Raw genomic sequence first — 14,039 nt, 5'->3', positions numbered from 1 at the left:
TTGAATTGCACTGTCTTTTGCAAATTATTGAGAATTATAGCTTTTTATGCCATGGGGCCTCTATGTAGGGTACGAGTCTATTACTAGCCTAAAAAAACAGGATTACTTACCTGGTGGAGGTATCACATTGGCTTCTGAGTGGGACACTTGTTGCAAGTAGTTGGAGAGCCAGGAAACATTTGAGAAAGATCTTGTGTGAATCATAATGGGACACACACACACCAGCCTTTAACCAGTCATTTTGAAGAATTTTCCTCTCGTAATGCTAAAAAACTAAACTGATTTTTAGACTAGAACTAAAACATAAATTATTAGAATGTTTATGACCAAATACCTTGAAATGGTGGTTTTATTTCTGTCTGTCTATCTAGAGCAAAAGCCTGTTGAATAAATAGGATGGTGGTGGTGCAACTGGGGTTGAAAAACTGTATATATTTTTTCCATTTTCCTCAGTGTGCTCTTGACCCTTTCTCTTCTCGCTTGCTACCATGCCCCAGCCCAAACCCCTCAATCCCTATATTCAGCGAACCCTGTCCTCCCCCCCCACTCCTCCTCTTCCTCTGCCCTTCTTGGTTTGGAACCCATCCAAAGAAGTTGTGGGTGGGTTGGTTGGATTAGCGGCGGCGGTGTGAAATGTGAGCATAGGTTGAGGCAGTGAGAGGTATGAGCTGACGGTCTTGTTAACACCGCACAGGAGACCTAAGGAGCGAGGAAGTGACTGTGCGCCGCTTCATGGGCACATCTCCGAGAGAAGAGAACCACCACGGACAGGTCCACATCCAGCCTACACATCCATAGTACTCCTGCCTTTTCTGTTGTAAGAAACACCCCCCCTCAGACAGACAAAATGAGCTCCAATTTGTTTCCGGAGGGCTGCTCTCTCTAGTTGCTGAGGAGGCATTATGACATTATGAATAATAGGATTCCTTGTGTGTACGTGGGAGAGAGAGAGAGAGAGAGAGAGAGGGAGGGAGAAATAAATAAGAAGTTGAGAGGAACCTTGAGCGATGACTGCTGTCTTTCATTATAAGCGCAGAAATGGCCGCCGGTCTGGCGTACCTCCTCGGGTCCAGTTGCCGTTGATAGGAACTGCTCCACGTCATGCTAACTCTCTGCCTCCTTCCCTCCTTCCTTCCTTTTTTTTTTTATTTTTTTTTTCCTCTTCTTCTCTCTCCTGAGCCTTCCTCTCAGTCTCCTGCTCCCACTGTTCTCTCACTGTGAGAAAAGAGAAACAAACACACTTTCAGTCGCTCCCCCCGCCGCAAAGGCTTTGCCCGGCTATCATTCATCCTCGGCTCGGCCGGCCATGGTGTCTGTTTCATTGACAGCTCCCTCCCCCTACCGATGGGCACCTCAGTGGGGGGGCGGGCTTTTCATTAATCTCCTGTTATGAGTGTGGGGATTCATTCATGTATTCAGATTACATTCAGGTCCAGGCCTTCCAATCCCCTATGGACGCTGCCTGCTAGTCGTCTGCCTGTTCGGATATCTGTCTGTCTCTAATTATGTCCCTCCGTCTACCTGTATCTCTGCCATCCCGTCTCTATTGTTAGTTAATAACAGGCGTGCAGCGATGACACTTGTCACTACCGAAAGGTTCTCATACTGCTGGATACGTGTTTTAAATGGTACAGTAAAGTGTTTGGGCTGTGACCAATTTGAGGGCCATCAGTTAGAATCCCTTGCCTATGATCCATTTTTCTCCAACATAGACAACCAGCACACACATCTAACATGCTTCCATGCATCAAAACATCTGAAAATGAAGTTGCTTTTCATAGTTGGGATCATCACCATGGTATTTTCTTCCTGGTATTATTTTTAGCAGCATTCTTTCTATCTAACCCATCCCTCTGATTCGTGTGCGTGTGCGTGTGCGTGTGCGTGTGCGTGTGTGTGTGTGTGTGTGTGTGTGCGCGCGACAAGAACGTGCATGTGCCTCACTCAACGTGCTCCGAGCTATGGCCACGTCCTTCCAGTGGAGGACGGGGCACAAAGGCTTATTGTGCAAGGCAGCCCTGTGTGTGTGTGCGTGCATGCCTGTGTGTTGTCCTTTACAAAATGGCTAGCAGGGACCGTTGGTTTAGGTTGATATGGAGATGATTGACTGGCTTTGAGTGAACCTTAGAGAAAGACTTAATTGATTTGATATGACATACTACTGTACTATTGATCTGTATCATTTACAATTGCACACACACACACACACACACACACACACACACACACACACACACACGTACAGTCTCTCTGGCCCTGCTCATGCCTCTAATAGTTTCCAGGAGCTGTCACTGTAGCCGAGCCAAAGGAAATAGAGGCAGAAACAAAGCACTTAGTTTCCCTGGCGCTGAGGTCGGCTAGTGAGCGGCTCTGGGCCTCCAACGAGGCCCCAGGCCCCCTGCCCACTGGAAACAGATTTTGGGAAATGGCCTCCACTCCTGCGCTTGTCCGCCTGGCTGTCTTTGCTTTACATTATACACCCCCCCTCCTTCATTTTTTTCATTTTCCTTGGGTTTTCTTCTCACCCGGCTCTCTTTCCAACCTCTTTTCGCCAGTCTGCGCTCTGGCCGCTCGCCTCCCTCCCTTGTGCACGTTCCTCCTGCCTCCCATTCTGAGTTTCATCTTCTGTCTGCCTTGTGCTCCTGCTGTTCCTTCTAATGTTTTGGAACGACTGAAGTTGGAAGTCCAGGTTCGATTACGAAGGGCAGATTGTGAATGGAGAAGTTTGGAGTTTTTTTTTGTTTTTTTTCCCCCTGAAACTTGGTGTGCATATTGGCTCAGATTTGTCCATTGATGACCAACAGATGGTGTGTGTGGGTGTGTGTTGCAGTGCGTGGGTGTGCGGGTGTGTGTTGCAGTGCACGTGTGTCACGGAAAATCTGCTTGGATGTCACGCACATGCGATGGGCGAAAAAGTGATGAGAATCTACCGGCTTTCCTCATTCCAGTTCCCTAAAATCATTCTTCTTTTCTTTTCTTTCCTTTTCTTCCTCTGTGTGTCCGCAGCTGAGAGAATCTAGCGACAGAAGAAAGAGAACCATTTGATGGAAGAAAAGAGAAAGGAAAAGACAAAGAAGGACGCCGCTCAGAAAAAGGTGAGACTGAGTAATCACACACATAGTGTGTGTGTGTGTGTGTGTGTGTGTGTGTGTGTGTGTGTGTGTGTGTGTGTGTGTGTTTGGACCAGACAGTTGACTGTAAGTGTTCATTAGTTCCATTTCTTGCTCGTTCATACCTCATTTAATTAATTCTAACAGCTTTGGCTGTGCACTGCACTGCCTGTGTGTTGTGATTTTTACTGTTTGATACCGGCTTCCATTCGACACACTCCAGATACAGTGAGAATGGGATGTCGTCAGTCTGGGCACTATCGCTACTCCCATTTCCTGTGAATTAAACAATTGCTTAACTCTGTTCATTAGAATTGCATGATACACACATTTTAACTGTAACACGCAGAGTATATTCTTATCATCTCTATCTCTCTTGCTCTCTCAGGCTGCTGATCAGAAAACCAAAGGTGAGTTTGAATTTATGCAATATTCAATACAATGGATACAGCTCTAAAGACATGCACACACCTCCAGTTGACAAACATAATATCTACTGCACACAAAGGTGTGCGCGTTCATTCCCAAATGTACTACACACACACATACACACGCACGCACGCACGCACGCACGCACGCACACACACGCACGGCAGAAGCAGTCCACTGGAGGCTAATTCAGAGTGACACACAATGCAGAGAGCCAGCAGTACCAGGCAGCGGAGCGTGAGGACAGCCAGACAGCTACTGCATTCAGCACTAGCGTGGATGGGTGAGGATGTAGGCGTGAGGGGTGGGGGGCGGAATAAAGGGAGGACATCGAGTTCAAATGTTGGAGTGTTGCTGGAGCAGGGCAGGGAAACCCGGGTAACGGTGGTGTATTAAAAAAGCACTAGAAGGCTTTTTTTTTTTTTTTTTTAAGTATTTTTTTGTGTTTTCAATAGCAAAAACACAGTTTGTGCGTGTGGTGGTTGTCTTCGGTGTTTAGTGTGTGACCATCCCAGGTGTGAACATCAGGGCATCAAAAGAAGTTGTTTTGCCTTGAGCCCTGCCATGGTTATTCTCCTTCACATATGTCACTGCCCTGTCTGTGAGCTTGGCCAGCTAGCCCGGTTCCTAGACTTGTTGGGGCCTGAAGACGATGACATAGCCAACAGAAGTACAGACTTTTAAGTCCAGTGTTGGGATTTTGTATGATTTTCAATTCATTTAAAATGATTTCATATTTTATTTACTTGGCTTTTTCGAGAGTGGGGAAAATTCCGTTAGTTCAAGGTGTTTTGATAGGATTGATTGATTGAAGAGTCACTTCCGACAAACCTGTTCTCAAGTGATTAACACCAAAACCAGGAACGCATGACAGTTACTAGTGAGCACAAATGTGATTTTTTTTTTTTTTTTTTTTTTTTTTTTCTTTCCAGTGTCACTTTAGAATGTCCTTTGAGACTGGTGCTTTGAGTCTATTGTTCAAGCTGAGTGCAGCAGGTCGGTTATGAGCGTCGCTGGTGTTCCAAGGGACCGCGGGGTCCAGAGCGGTATGCCCCACATGTCAGGCCGCATAAAAACACGTCATCCGAACACAGTTAATGTCAAGCATACATGGTTTGTGACATCTTGTCTATTTATAGACGCCTTGGCATGCTTGATGAAAGTCAAGGCGTAGTTGTCGGGAAAGGTCCATTAATGACCAATCCCCTGTTGATGTTGAAAATGTATGTGGAGGCGAAGTTGCTTGACCCGGGGAAGGCCTCATGAGCCGGACAAAATGAAGAAGAAAGTAACAAAGCGAGGAGCACTTGAGACGCTATTGCTGGGCAGGACTAATGACACGGCAATTATATCATATGTTCACTGCGAGAGAGGGACATAAAGAGCTAGAGCAACAAGAGACTGTGTGTGTCTGTGTTTGTGTGTCTGTGTGTCCGTGTGTGTGTCTGCAGAGTGAGATTAAGAAAGAAGGTGAAAAGGAGACTAGTTTGTAGTCAAATCATTTAGCCGACCATCCAGACTTCTGTGCGTTTGCCTATAACCTCCCATGTGCTGTCGAGGCAGGCAGAGACTGGAATGAACTGAGTTTTCATCCGTGACACTAAATAATAGAGGTGTGTGTGTGTGTGGAGAGAGCAAATCAGTATGCAGCTGTGATTTGTGTCTTTCCATCCATATGAGTGAATTCTGCCTCCCTTATACACTCACACACACACACACACACAAATCAACCCCCCTCCCCCACCGACGCAGGCCGCCTCGGTCCCGGGCATTTCAATTTGTTTGCGGTAATCGATCTGCGCCCGGCACGTTCATATGTATGAAAATGAGATAAAGCACTGGCGCGGTGGAATTAACTTCTCTGCCCCCCATTAGGCCGGTAGCTTCAGAGAACCAGGAGCCCAGCAAGCTCCACCATACACACACACACACACACACACACACACACACACACACACACACACACACGTGCAGCCCTGGGTCTTGGTGGAAGGGCCTGCAGCCTCCCCATCCCTGGTCTCCATTAGTGCAGAGGGCAGAGAGGGACTGATTATTCCCAGCACCAGCTTTCCATCTCTGGCTTCACTACTGTCACAGTCAGCCCAACCATTGGGCGGGCACACACACAGACATACACACAAACCTATATTTATTAACCTCAGCAATAATTCAGCCCACGGAACAGCACCACTGAAACACATACGCCTAAAGAATGCTCACATGGTATGACAAGCACGCACCCGCTTACTTTGAAAAATGTCCGTCTAGTGTAAACACATGTTCTTAGATGAGCACAAATGCATAATGCATGTACGCACACATGCTGTCATGTTAACCCCCAAATGCGCGCGCGCGCACACACACACACACACACACACACACACACACACACACACACACACACACACACACACAGAGAGCTCCCCCACCAGGGACACACAGCCTCTCAATCCATTCTGTGTGAGTGAAGAAACTGCTTAGATCATGGAAAACAGCCAAGGCAATAATAACTTTGCCATGACTGCTGTCTACACACACACACACACACACACACACACACACACACACACACACACACACACACACACACACACACACACACACACGTATGCATTCTCACAAAGAGAGTGGGGGGGAAACAAGATTCAGATAGTTATGAGCGAGCACGCCCTGAGCCAGGATTGACACAAATGAAATTCATGAAGGGGGGGCAGGGGGTGCGGGGGTAGAAAGCCTTGGTAACACCACACCGATCGCCTGTCACATTCCCACACCGTGGCAATCAGAATATCAGCACGGTGCCACCATCTCTACTGCCCACACACTTTCCGCAGAGGCCACCGAATGAAATGTACGTCCATCTCTCCTCCTACGGTTTTCTACATGCTTAGCTGCCGGTTTTCATTTATTATGCCTACGTTCTGTTCCCCTTCGCTCTGTGCGCGATGATAAGGTCGGTGCGCTGAAGGTGGAGGCGGAGGGCGGCGTTGTGTCCACACAGGAGGTGACGTTGGCCTTAATGCTGTTAATTGTTTATCTCAAAAGCGGCCGTATTGCGCACATAAACACGGGCCGTCGTAAAAGTGGGCATTGTATTAATTTAGCAATTTCACATGTTATTAATTGTGTCAACACTTTGGAAAAGGGAATTTCATGAATTGCAACCTAATTAGGAGCTAATTTACTTTGAGCGCATGGCCACTTTTCTCTTCTGTTAACCACATTTATAAATACTCAGTGAATTAACAGTGAATGGACGCCAAATTATGTCTGTTGGATTTATGACCACAGAGCGTAATTGTTTTTCAACCCCCACCCCAACTGGCTGCCAGCTCTGCTTGCATAGCGAGTCATGGGGGAGGGAGGGAGAGAGAGAGAGAGAGAGAGGGGGAGCAAGAAGCGAGCGAGGTAGATAGGGTGGCGAACGAGAAGGTAAACAAGATGGCTCCCCAACAACTGCATGAAATGATACGTTTCTCTGTGTGTGTGTGTTCCCGTTGTGTGATCAATCCAACACTGCTGACGTGAGTGACTATTTAGAGCCTCCTCTTTCTTTACCTTCTTACCCCCAACCCCCTACACACACACACACACACACACACACACACATACATCCATCTTCTCCTGATCCTCCCCCATTGTTGGGTAGCCTCACATCAAATTCTGACTAGATTAATTGGATGCAGTCCAACAAATATGAATGGAGGTTTATTCTGGGCTCTGTATGCAAGGTGTTCGCATTGGGCACATTTTTTTTTAAGGTGCAGAGACTGCTGGCTATGCCTGCACAGGGAGAGCTTCTCCATCTTCCTACACAGATAGGACTCAAGCTTTAAATGTGTGGATTTATAAGATGTACAAACATTGTCCTACCTCCTATGGAATTCTCCTAATGTTTGGGACATTTTCACCCATGTATTCAGACAACCTCTGCGATTGAAACCTGAAGTACTGACCCTGTTACCCTGGGTGTCAGCACATTAGTGCACACAGTTTCCAGTGTGTCCCCAGACGATGAGAGGCGGTGTGCACTAATGTGCTGACACCCAGGGTGAAAGACGGCACATTTCAGAACATCGTCTCGGGCTTGACAAGTGTTTGGAAAACATATCCTTAGGCAGTTGTTGCCCTCAGGCAGAGACCTGGGATGGAGGCATAGTGGGAAAACCATTCAATGCTATTATATGTTAGCATTTCTTGAATACTGAGAACATACTGTATGTCAGCTGTATAATATTTATAGCTAATGTTAGGGTTATGCAATAGCCATATTGTTAAGAAAACATGTTTTTTCCCAAAATGATTCAGCCCTAAATGCCCTAAACCCAATCCTGATTTGCAGAATCCTGCTTTGCCTACCATCCAATCAGTCCTACTCATTTCCCACTAGCCCCTAATTTCCCCCCCAAAGTGTATCTTCACCTTTAGGTGTGGAGACGCAAAGTGCCTCCTCAGGGGAACCTTGTCATAATCCTGACAGATGCGAGGGGTTCAGCTGATATTAACTGGGAGACTCATTAGTGTGTGTGTGTGTGTGTGTGTGTGTGTGTGTGTGTGTGTGTGTGTGTGTGTGTGTGTGTGTGTGTGTGTGTGTGTGTGTGTGTGTGTGTGTGTGTGTGTGTGTGTGTGTGTGTGTGTGTGTGTGTGTACGTACGTTTTCATGAGAAAACCCAGGGTCGCAGGGGGCAAACTGAGGTGCATTAGGCAACTGTCATGTCGCCATAGTAACAGCCTGCCATGGGAAGTGTGTGTGTACTACTACTGACAGATGGCACCTTAAAAGGCACACCCACTTGACCTTCCGTGAGCTAACACATAATCACATATAACGTACACACATTTCCCTGTGACACTCCAAGCGGCCTTTACCTACTATAGTACGATAGTAAAATATATGGTATTCTATAATCGAATACTTTAATCTCGAAAAACTCGGTGGAATGTAGAAAAATCTGGCAATAGTTCAAATAATTATACAATGCAGTAGTAACGCTCTAATAAGGGATTTTCTTCTTGTGGTAGATTTAAGAAGATTTTAGAACTTATTTTATCACAGAGTCAGTCTAGTGAAACATCACTTAAACCCCCTTGTTTATTTCTACCACCCGACCTCCTTGTAGGCGTGAACCTCGAGCTTAAATGAGGAAACGCATGTTTCCTGTGGTAATGAAACGACTACAACAGTCTTTTTTTTTTTTTTTTTTATTTCCCTCGAAAGGCTTAGGTTATATAAAAGCGATGCACGGCCATGTAAAATAGTTTTATAGGCCCCGGCTCACATCCCGAATTTGTCCCGCCGGGCTTTTTCAGAGGGTTAATAATAAAAGGAGGCATGTGTGAGACGTGCAGCCCCCCAAGCGTGAGGTCATTCCCTCCCCCACCATAAGCAGCGCTGCATATTAACACGCTCCCGCAGACAATAGACGGAGGGAATGTGGGAACCTGCTCTCCCTGGCACTGGGCCACCCGGCAGCCAATCACAGCGTGCCTCACCACAACAGGCCCCGCCCATTATCCCCATCCTGTGCGCCTCTTTTTCTCTTTCTTTTTTCTTTCGCCCTTGCGCTCTCATCGTCTCTCAGTGTCTGTGTGTCTGTCTCTCTCTCTTTCTCTCTCTCCATCTCTCGCTCTCTCTCCCTCCATATTCTGCATCCCGCAGCTCTCTGTGGTTTGGTTGCGTTCAGCATGTTCCCCCTCGGACTCTGGAGCTTCTTCATTCCTTTCTTCTCCCACCTCACTTTCCAAACCTAGGTGGTCTCCACCCCATCCCCGCCCTCCCCTCAATTACTTAATTATTTTTTCTTCTCGTCACTTTTCCGTGGCCCCTCTTTCACCCCGTTATGGGCTCAGGGGTGGCGTTTGCAGTGTCGAACGCAGCCTTCCAGGTCGAGAGGGCTCTTCTCTCTAGCCATCAGATGTGCCGGTGAAGTGAAAGACAAGACCCCCCCCCCCCCAAACACACACACACACACACACACACACACACACACACACACACACACACACGCACACACTCAAGATCACTGCGGGGAAATTGGAGGAGATGATTAACATGGGGGATACACTGGAAGAGACCTATATTCTAGGCCTATCCTTGGCCTTTGGAGAGGTCTGGGTGGTCGTAATAACAGCAGTTTACTTTCCCACTCGACGGGGAGGGGGAAAAAAGCCCCTAATTCAAACATTTGTTTCTATTACAGGAAATACGAGCTGTTTATTAATCTTCCTTTTTTCAGGGCTTATCAGGTAAAAAGAAAAAATCCACCAGGCGGTCAGGAAATAAGAAGAGAGATAACTGCTGCATTAGAGTCTAATAAAGTGGGGAAAACCCTGCAATACTCGGGCAGAGCTCCTAGGCAACCAATTGAGATCCCAGGCAATAAATCTTCTACCTGCTACTAATTTACTTTCCCTCGGAACTGGAGGAAAAACGGAATTCTCTTAACTGACTCATTGCATCTTTCATAGATTCGCTCTCTCTCCTCCCTCTTAGGGATTACCCCTCTTCTTTTCTCTGCTTCTCTCTCTCTCTCTCTTTCTTTAAATCCTCCCTCAAAGCGCTTTAACACCTATTATGGATTAAGAGAAGACCCCCCCTCCCTTAAAAAACAAGACACTATTTCACTAAATGTGTTTATGTTTGTTCAGGGCAAAGGTATGGGTGTGGGTCTTTCTCTCACACACACACGTACACACAGTCACACTAACTTTTAGGCTACATCATTCTCATTGTCATGTCTCTGTCTGTTTATCTCTACTGCTACACCTGATTTAGCTACAGATCAAATCATGGATGGCTGCATACGTCCCAGCAAAACAATCATAAGTGGACAACGGAGTTGATCAGCTTGTCCCTGTAATTGTTTATGTAATTGCAATGTTTTTTAACAGCACACTTGAACCTTTCTACACGATACACCGATAGAAAGGGAGTGTCGTCTTTAATTTAGGTTTAGTATCAAAAAGATTGTAAAGTAATCAAACTTTGTTATCAAGGTGTGCATATGTCTGGGATGCATGCAACCACTTCCTCAACTTGCCGTGATTTGAGTTTGGTAGCTTCGATTGCGCTCTATGGTCACGTCAACATGAGCTTGGAATGGCCCTAAAGCTATGTTGAACTTTTGTATTCCATTTGACTGCTCCTTACCAAATGCCCCACACACACACACACACACGCACGCACGCGCGCACGTGCGCTGTTTGGAGAAATACATTTTTCCACACTCCCATTCACTTCTCTTGTAGCCTGGGAACCGGACAAATCTGCAGATCATGTTTCATTTGCCCGGCAGCATACGTCTGGCCACCCTCCCATTCAAACAGATGCTCCAGCCGACCTTGCCAGGGTCGGGCCAATCACAACCGTTTATCTAATATGGAGCGGATTTGATACAATGGTGATGCAGATGATGATATGGTTCCAAACACAACTCAGTTTGGAACCATAGCAAAGTTTCGAGTCGAATCATTGGGAGCCATTGAATAGTTTCCTGCGATGGCTGCATAATTACCCTGAGAGACGGGATCCTCTTTGGCATTCAGAAGGTAATGTAATGTAAATAGGAAGCTCAAATTGCCACATTTGCATAGGACGTTTTGACCTGCATCCATATTTTATCAAGAAGTATGTCTGTGCGACTCGCTGTGCGATCGATGTGGAGGTAAGAAACTGATAGTCAAATCTTTTTATCTTGTTTTAGGACCTGCATTTCATTTGAGGATGCTTGAGGATAGTGTCCGGATGGAGTCAAAAGATCAACGATGGGTTGATCACGAAAAGAATGACGAGATGGAGCGAGTGGAAGGAAAGAGAGGAAGCTGACTGGGAGAAAGCGAGCTGAGACGGGGGTCTGGTTGGATGGAAGCAAGGAGGGAGGGAGAGGAGGAGAGGGGGCAGGGTGCTGTGTAACCAGTGTCCCGCGCTGTGATTGGTCGAGGCAGTGTCAGCGAGGCTGAGCTGAATTTAATCAGGGACGTGCGTCACCAGCTGCAGCTCCAAGCCATCAACAAAGCTGTGTGTTTTGTCTGTCAAAGGTAACATGTTATTTGTATGGTTATTTTTGTAGGATTGTGCATCTTTATAAGATGGGACATACAGGGAGGGAAGATTGTCTTTGTGAGAAATAAACCCCTATTTGAGTGGGGTGCACAACAAAGTGCTGTGCTTTTGTCTTTGGCGCTGACTGCGTGCATTGCGCAAAAGTGCCTTTTTTTTTTTTTGTGTGTGTCTGTGTGTGTTTGTGCAGGTACCACCATCTGGATTAGCGCTCTGTTAGCTGAATAGGCCTCTGTGTTTACAGCAGCGCTGCTGGATGAGATTTTGGCAGCACCGCAAATACCTCCAAGCTATGATTTGACTTACTCAAATCCGTGTGTGTGTGTGTGTGTGTGTGTGTGTGTACTGATATATTTAGGCTTGTGTGCACATAAGAGACAGTTTGTGCCCATGTGCTGTGCATGCACGCCTGTTTCCAGTCCTTCAAGACAGAATTGTCTGCAATGGACCTTCATTGTCTCGCCAATTACACTGAAGTTTTAATTGAATCGGCAAGGAGAGTGCAATGCTGTGTTTTGCCCCCCCATACACACACACACATTTCTCATCCCTTCTCGCTCGCGCTCTCTCTCTCTCTCTCATTTGTCTGCCTTTACTTGCATTGGCAGACTCAGCTGTAAGCAGTGTCAGCAGCCAGTGGCCCACCTACCCAGGGACTTTAAGAACAATATCATCAACTATTCATGTGTTTATATACAGAGCAAAAAAAATGCAATTTGCTGCAACTCTTTGGGGTTATCAGCTGTTGAAAATGCAGTTTATTTACTGCAGGGAGAGCGAGCGTGCACACGCACTCCACATGCATCCTTTCTGGAAATGCACACCGCTGGGCCCATGTATTCTTCATCTTCTCTGTATTTGCTGTATTTGTCTTTATAGATGTAAGGTGATTGTTTTGCAGAGAGGCTAGGCTAGCCCTGCTAATCTGTCAGGTTATATGGATAATAGGAGCTCTAAGGCAAGCGGTGCATTTGACGGCTGGCTGATCACTGGAACCGCAGGAGACGGGTCAGGTAAAGGCCAAGTGCGGGGAAAGAGTGCATGTGTTTCCGTGTTGCACTCATGCGTGCATGTGTAGTCGGCAGGGAAACGGTGCCCTTTTTGTGCTGTCTAGGTAGCATATGTTGACCCCCGGGCTAGAGGGCGGGGGGCAATAAAACATGGTTAAAAATAAGAAATAAAATAAATCCAGAAACAGGAGAATCCATTACACTTCATGACCTACATGCTATTCTGCACTCCCTGGAAGAATGCCACTTCAAACCCTCTGTGTACTCCTCCACAATAAATACTACATGCATATTTTTGCTATTCCCTTCTTGAGCATAAAACATTTTTTCTGTTAAGCATAAACCTCCAACTCAGTTGAATCGACTTGAATCTTACTGTGGCCACGTCCTTTTAACGGAAACATAGGTGTGGATTTTAGTTAGTTTGCTCGTCACTGTTATGATGTGGCAGTCATGAAAAGTGAGTTTCTTTTATCGACCATTGTCAGCAAGGTTAGGGACTAAAAAGGACCTTCTGATGCGCCAATGCTGACATTAATACTGTGCTGTTGCTTCCCTCCCTACAGTGCCAGAGCCTGCTCCCACTAAGCCCAGTCCCGGCCCACCCCACCACTACCACCTCCACCCTGCCAGCCCCACTCTGTCCCTCCCTACCTCTTCCACCTCCTCTTGCGCTTCTTCCGGCAATGGCAAGCGCGCCCCCGCCACTGGCCAGCTGTCCAATCCAACCCCCCCTCAACAACAACAACATCCGCAGCAGCACCAGTGCCCGTCGTCCTCTGCCAGCGCCCGCTACCCGCCCAGAGAGGTGCCTCCACGTTTCCGCCAGCAGGAGCACAAGCAGCTGCTGAAGAGAGGCCAGCCGCTCCCGGCGGGAACCCTCGGAGTCCTCACCCTCTCACCCTCCACAGCAGGGGGCAACTCTCCAATCTCTGCCAAGCGCCAACCAGGTGGGTGCTGACATTCACCTGTCTTTCACTTAAAACCATCCAAATTTAGTTAGCCATCCCTCATCCGGCCAGATATTATTATCTGCACTTTCCTGATCTCAGCCTCACATTTTTCCAAAGGGCTTTACTCCTGTGTTTTGTGTTTGAATGGAATTCAAAGCGCATACAGATGTAACGGCGACATGCGCCATGCGTCCACTTGCATGAGCATCTGTTTATCTCTTGTTTCTCACATCTCTTTCTCTCATCCATTCCTGATTTACCCCCCCCCCCACATTCTATCTCTCCTCTGCTCTCTGCTGCCTTTCATTACTGGTTCACATGTTTACTTTGAGCGCAACAGCCACTGCGTAAACACAGCAGCTGCGGTGTAAGCCTGGCTAACTAACTAGCTAGCATCTGCCTTGGGCAGCGCATTACACAGCCAAATGGTCCTTGTCTTTGTACTCTGCCTAGTCGTTGTCCCTGTACCCTGGCCTGC

The 14,039-nt window shown here is 47.0% G+C and overlaps 1 protein-coding gene across 1 annotated transcript in view; it reads left to right on the top strand.

Moving 5' to 3' along the window:
- tnrc6c2 (trinucleotide repeat containing adaptor 6C2) overlaps positions 1 to 14,039 on the top strand; it is a gene marked incomplete at its 3' end in the record, with an annotated part of 51,486 nt that overhangs the window by 10,760 nt on the left and 26,687 nt on the right. Inside the window, exons 2-4 of the mRNA XM_079999791.1 lie at positions 3,007 to 3,095; positions 3,499 to 3,520; positions 13,175 to 13,558. Coding sequence (XP_079855917.1) covers positions 3,045 to 3,095; positions 3,499 to 3,520; positions 13,175 to 13,558 — 457 coding nt within the window. The 5' untranslated portion in view covers positions 3,007 to 3,044. The remainder of the gene's footprint in view (positions 1 to 3,006; positions 3,096 to 3,498; positions 3,521 to 13,174; positions 13,559 to 14,039) is intronic.

This window comes from Zeus faber (assembly GCF_960531495.2).
Source record: "Zeus faber genome assembly, chromosome: 4".
Classification (NCBI taxonomy): domain Eukaryota; kingdom Metazoa; phylum Chordata; class Actinopteri; order Zeiformes; family Zeidae; genus Zeus; species Zeus faber.
Note: the sequence above shows the minus strand (reverse complement) of the source record. Positions and strands in the feature narration are given on the sequence as shown.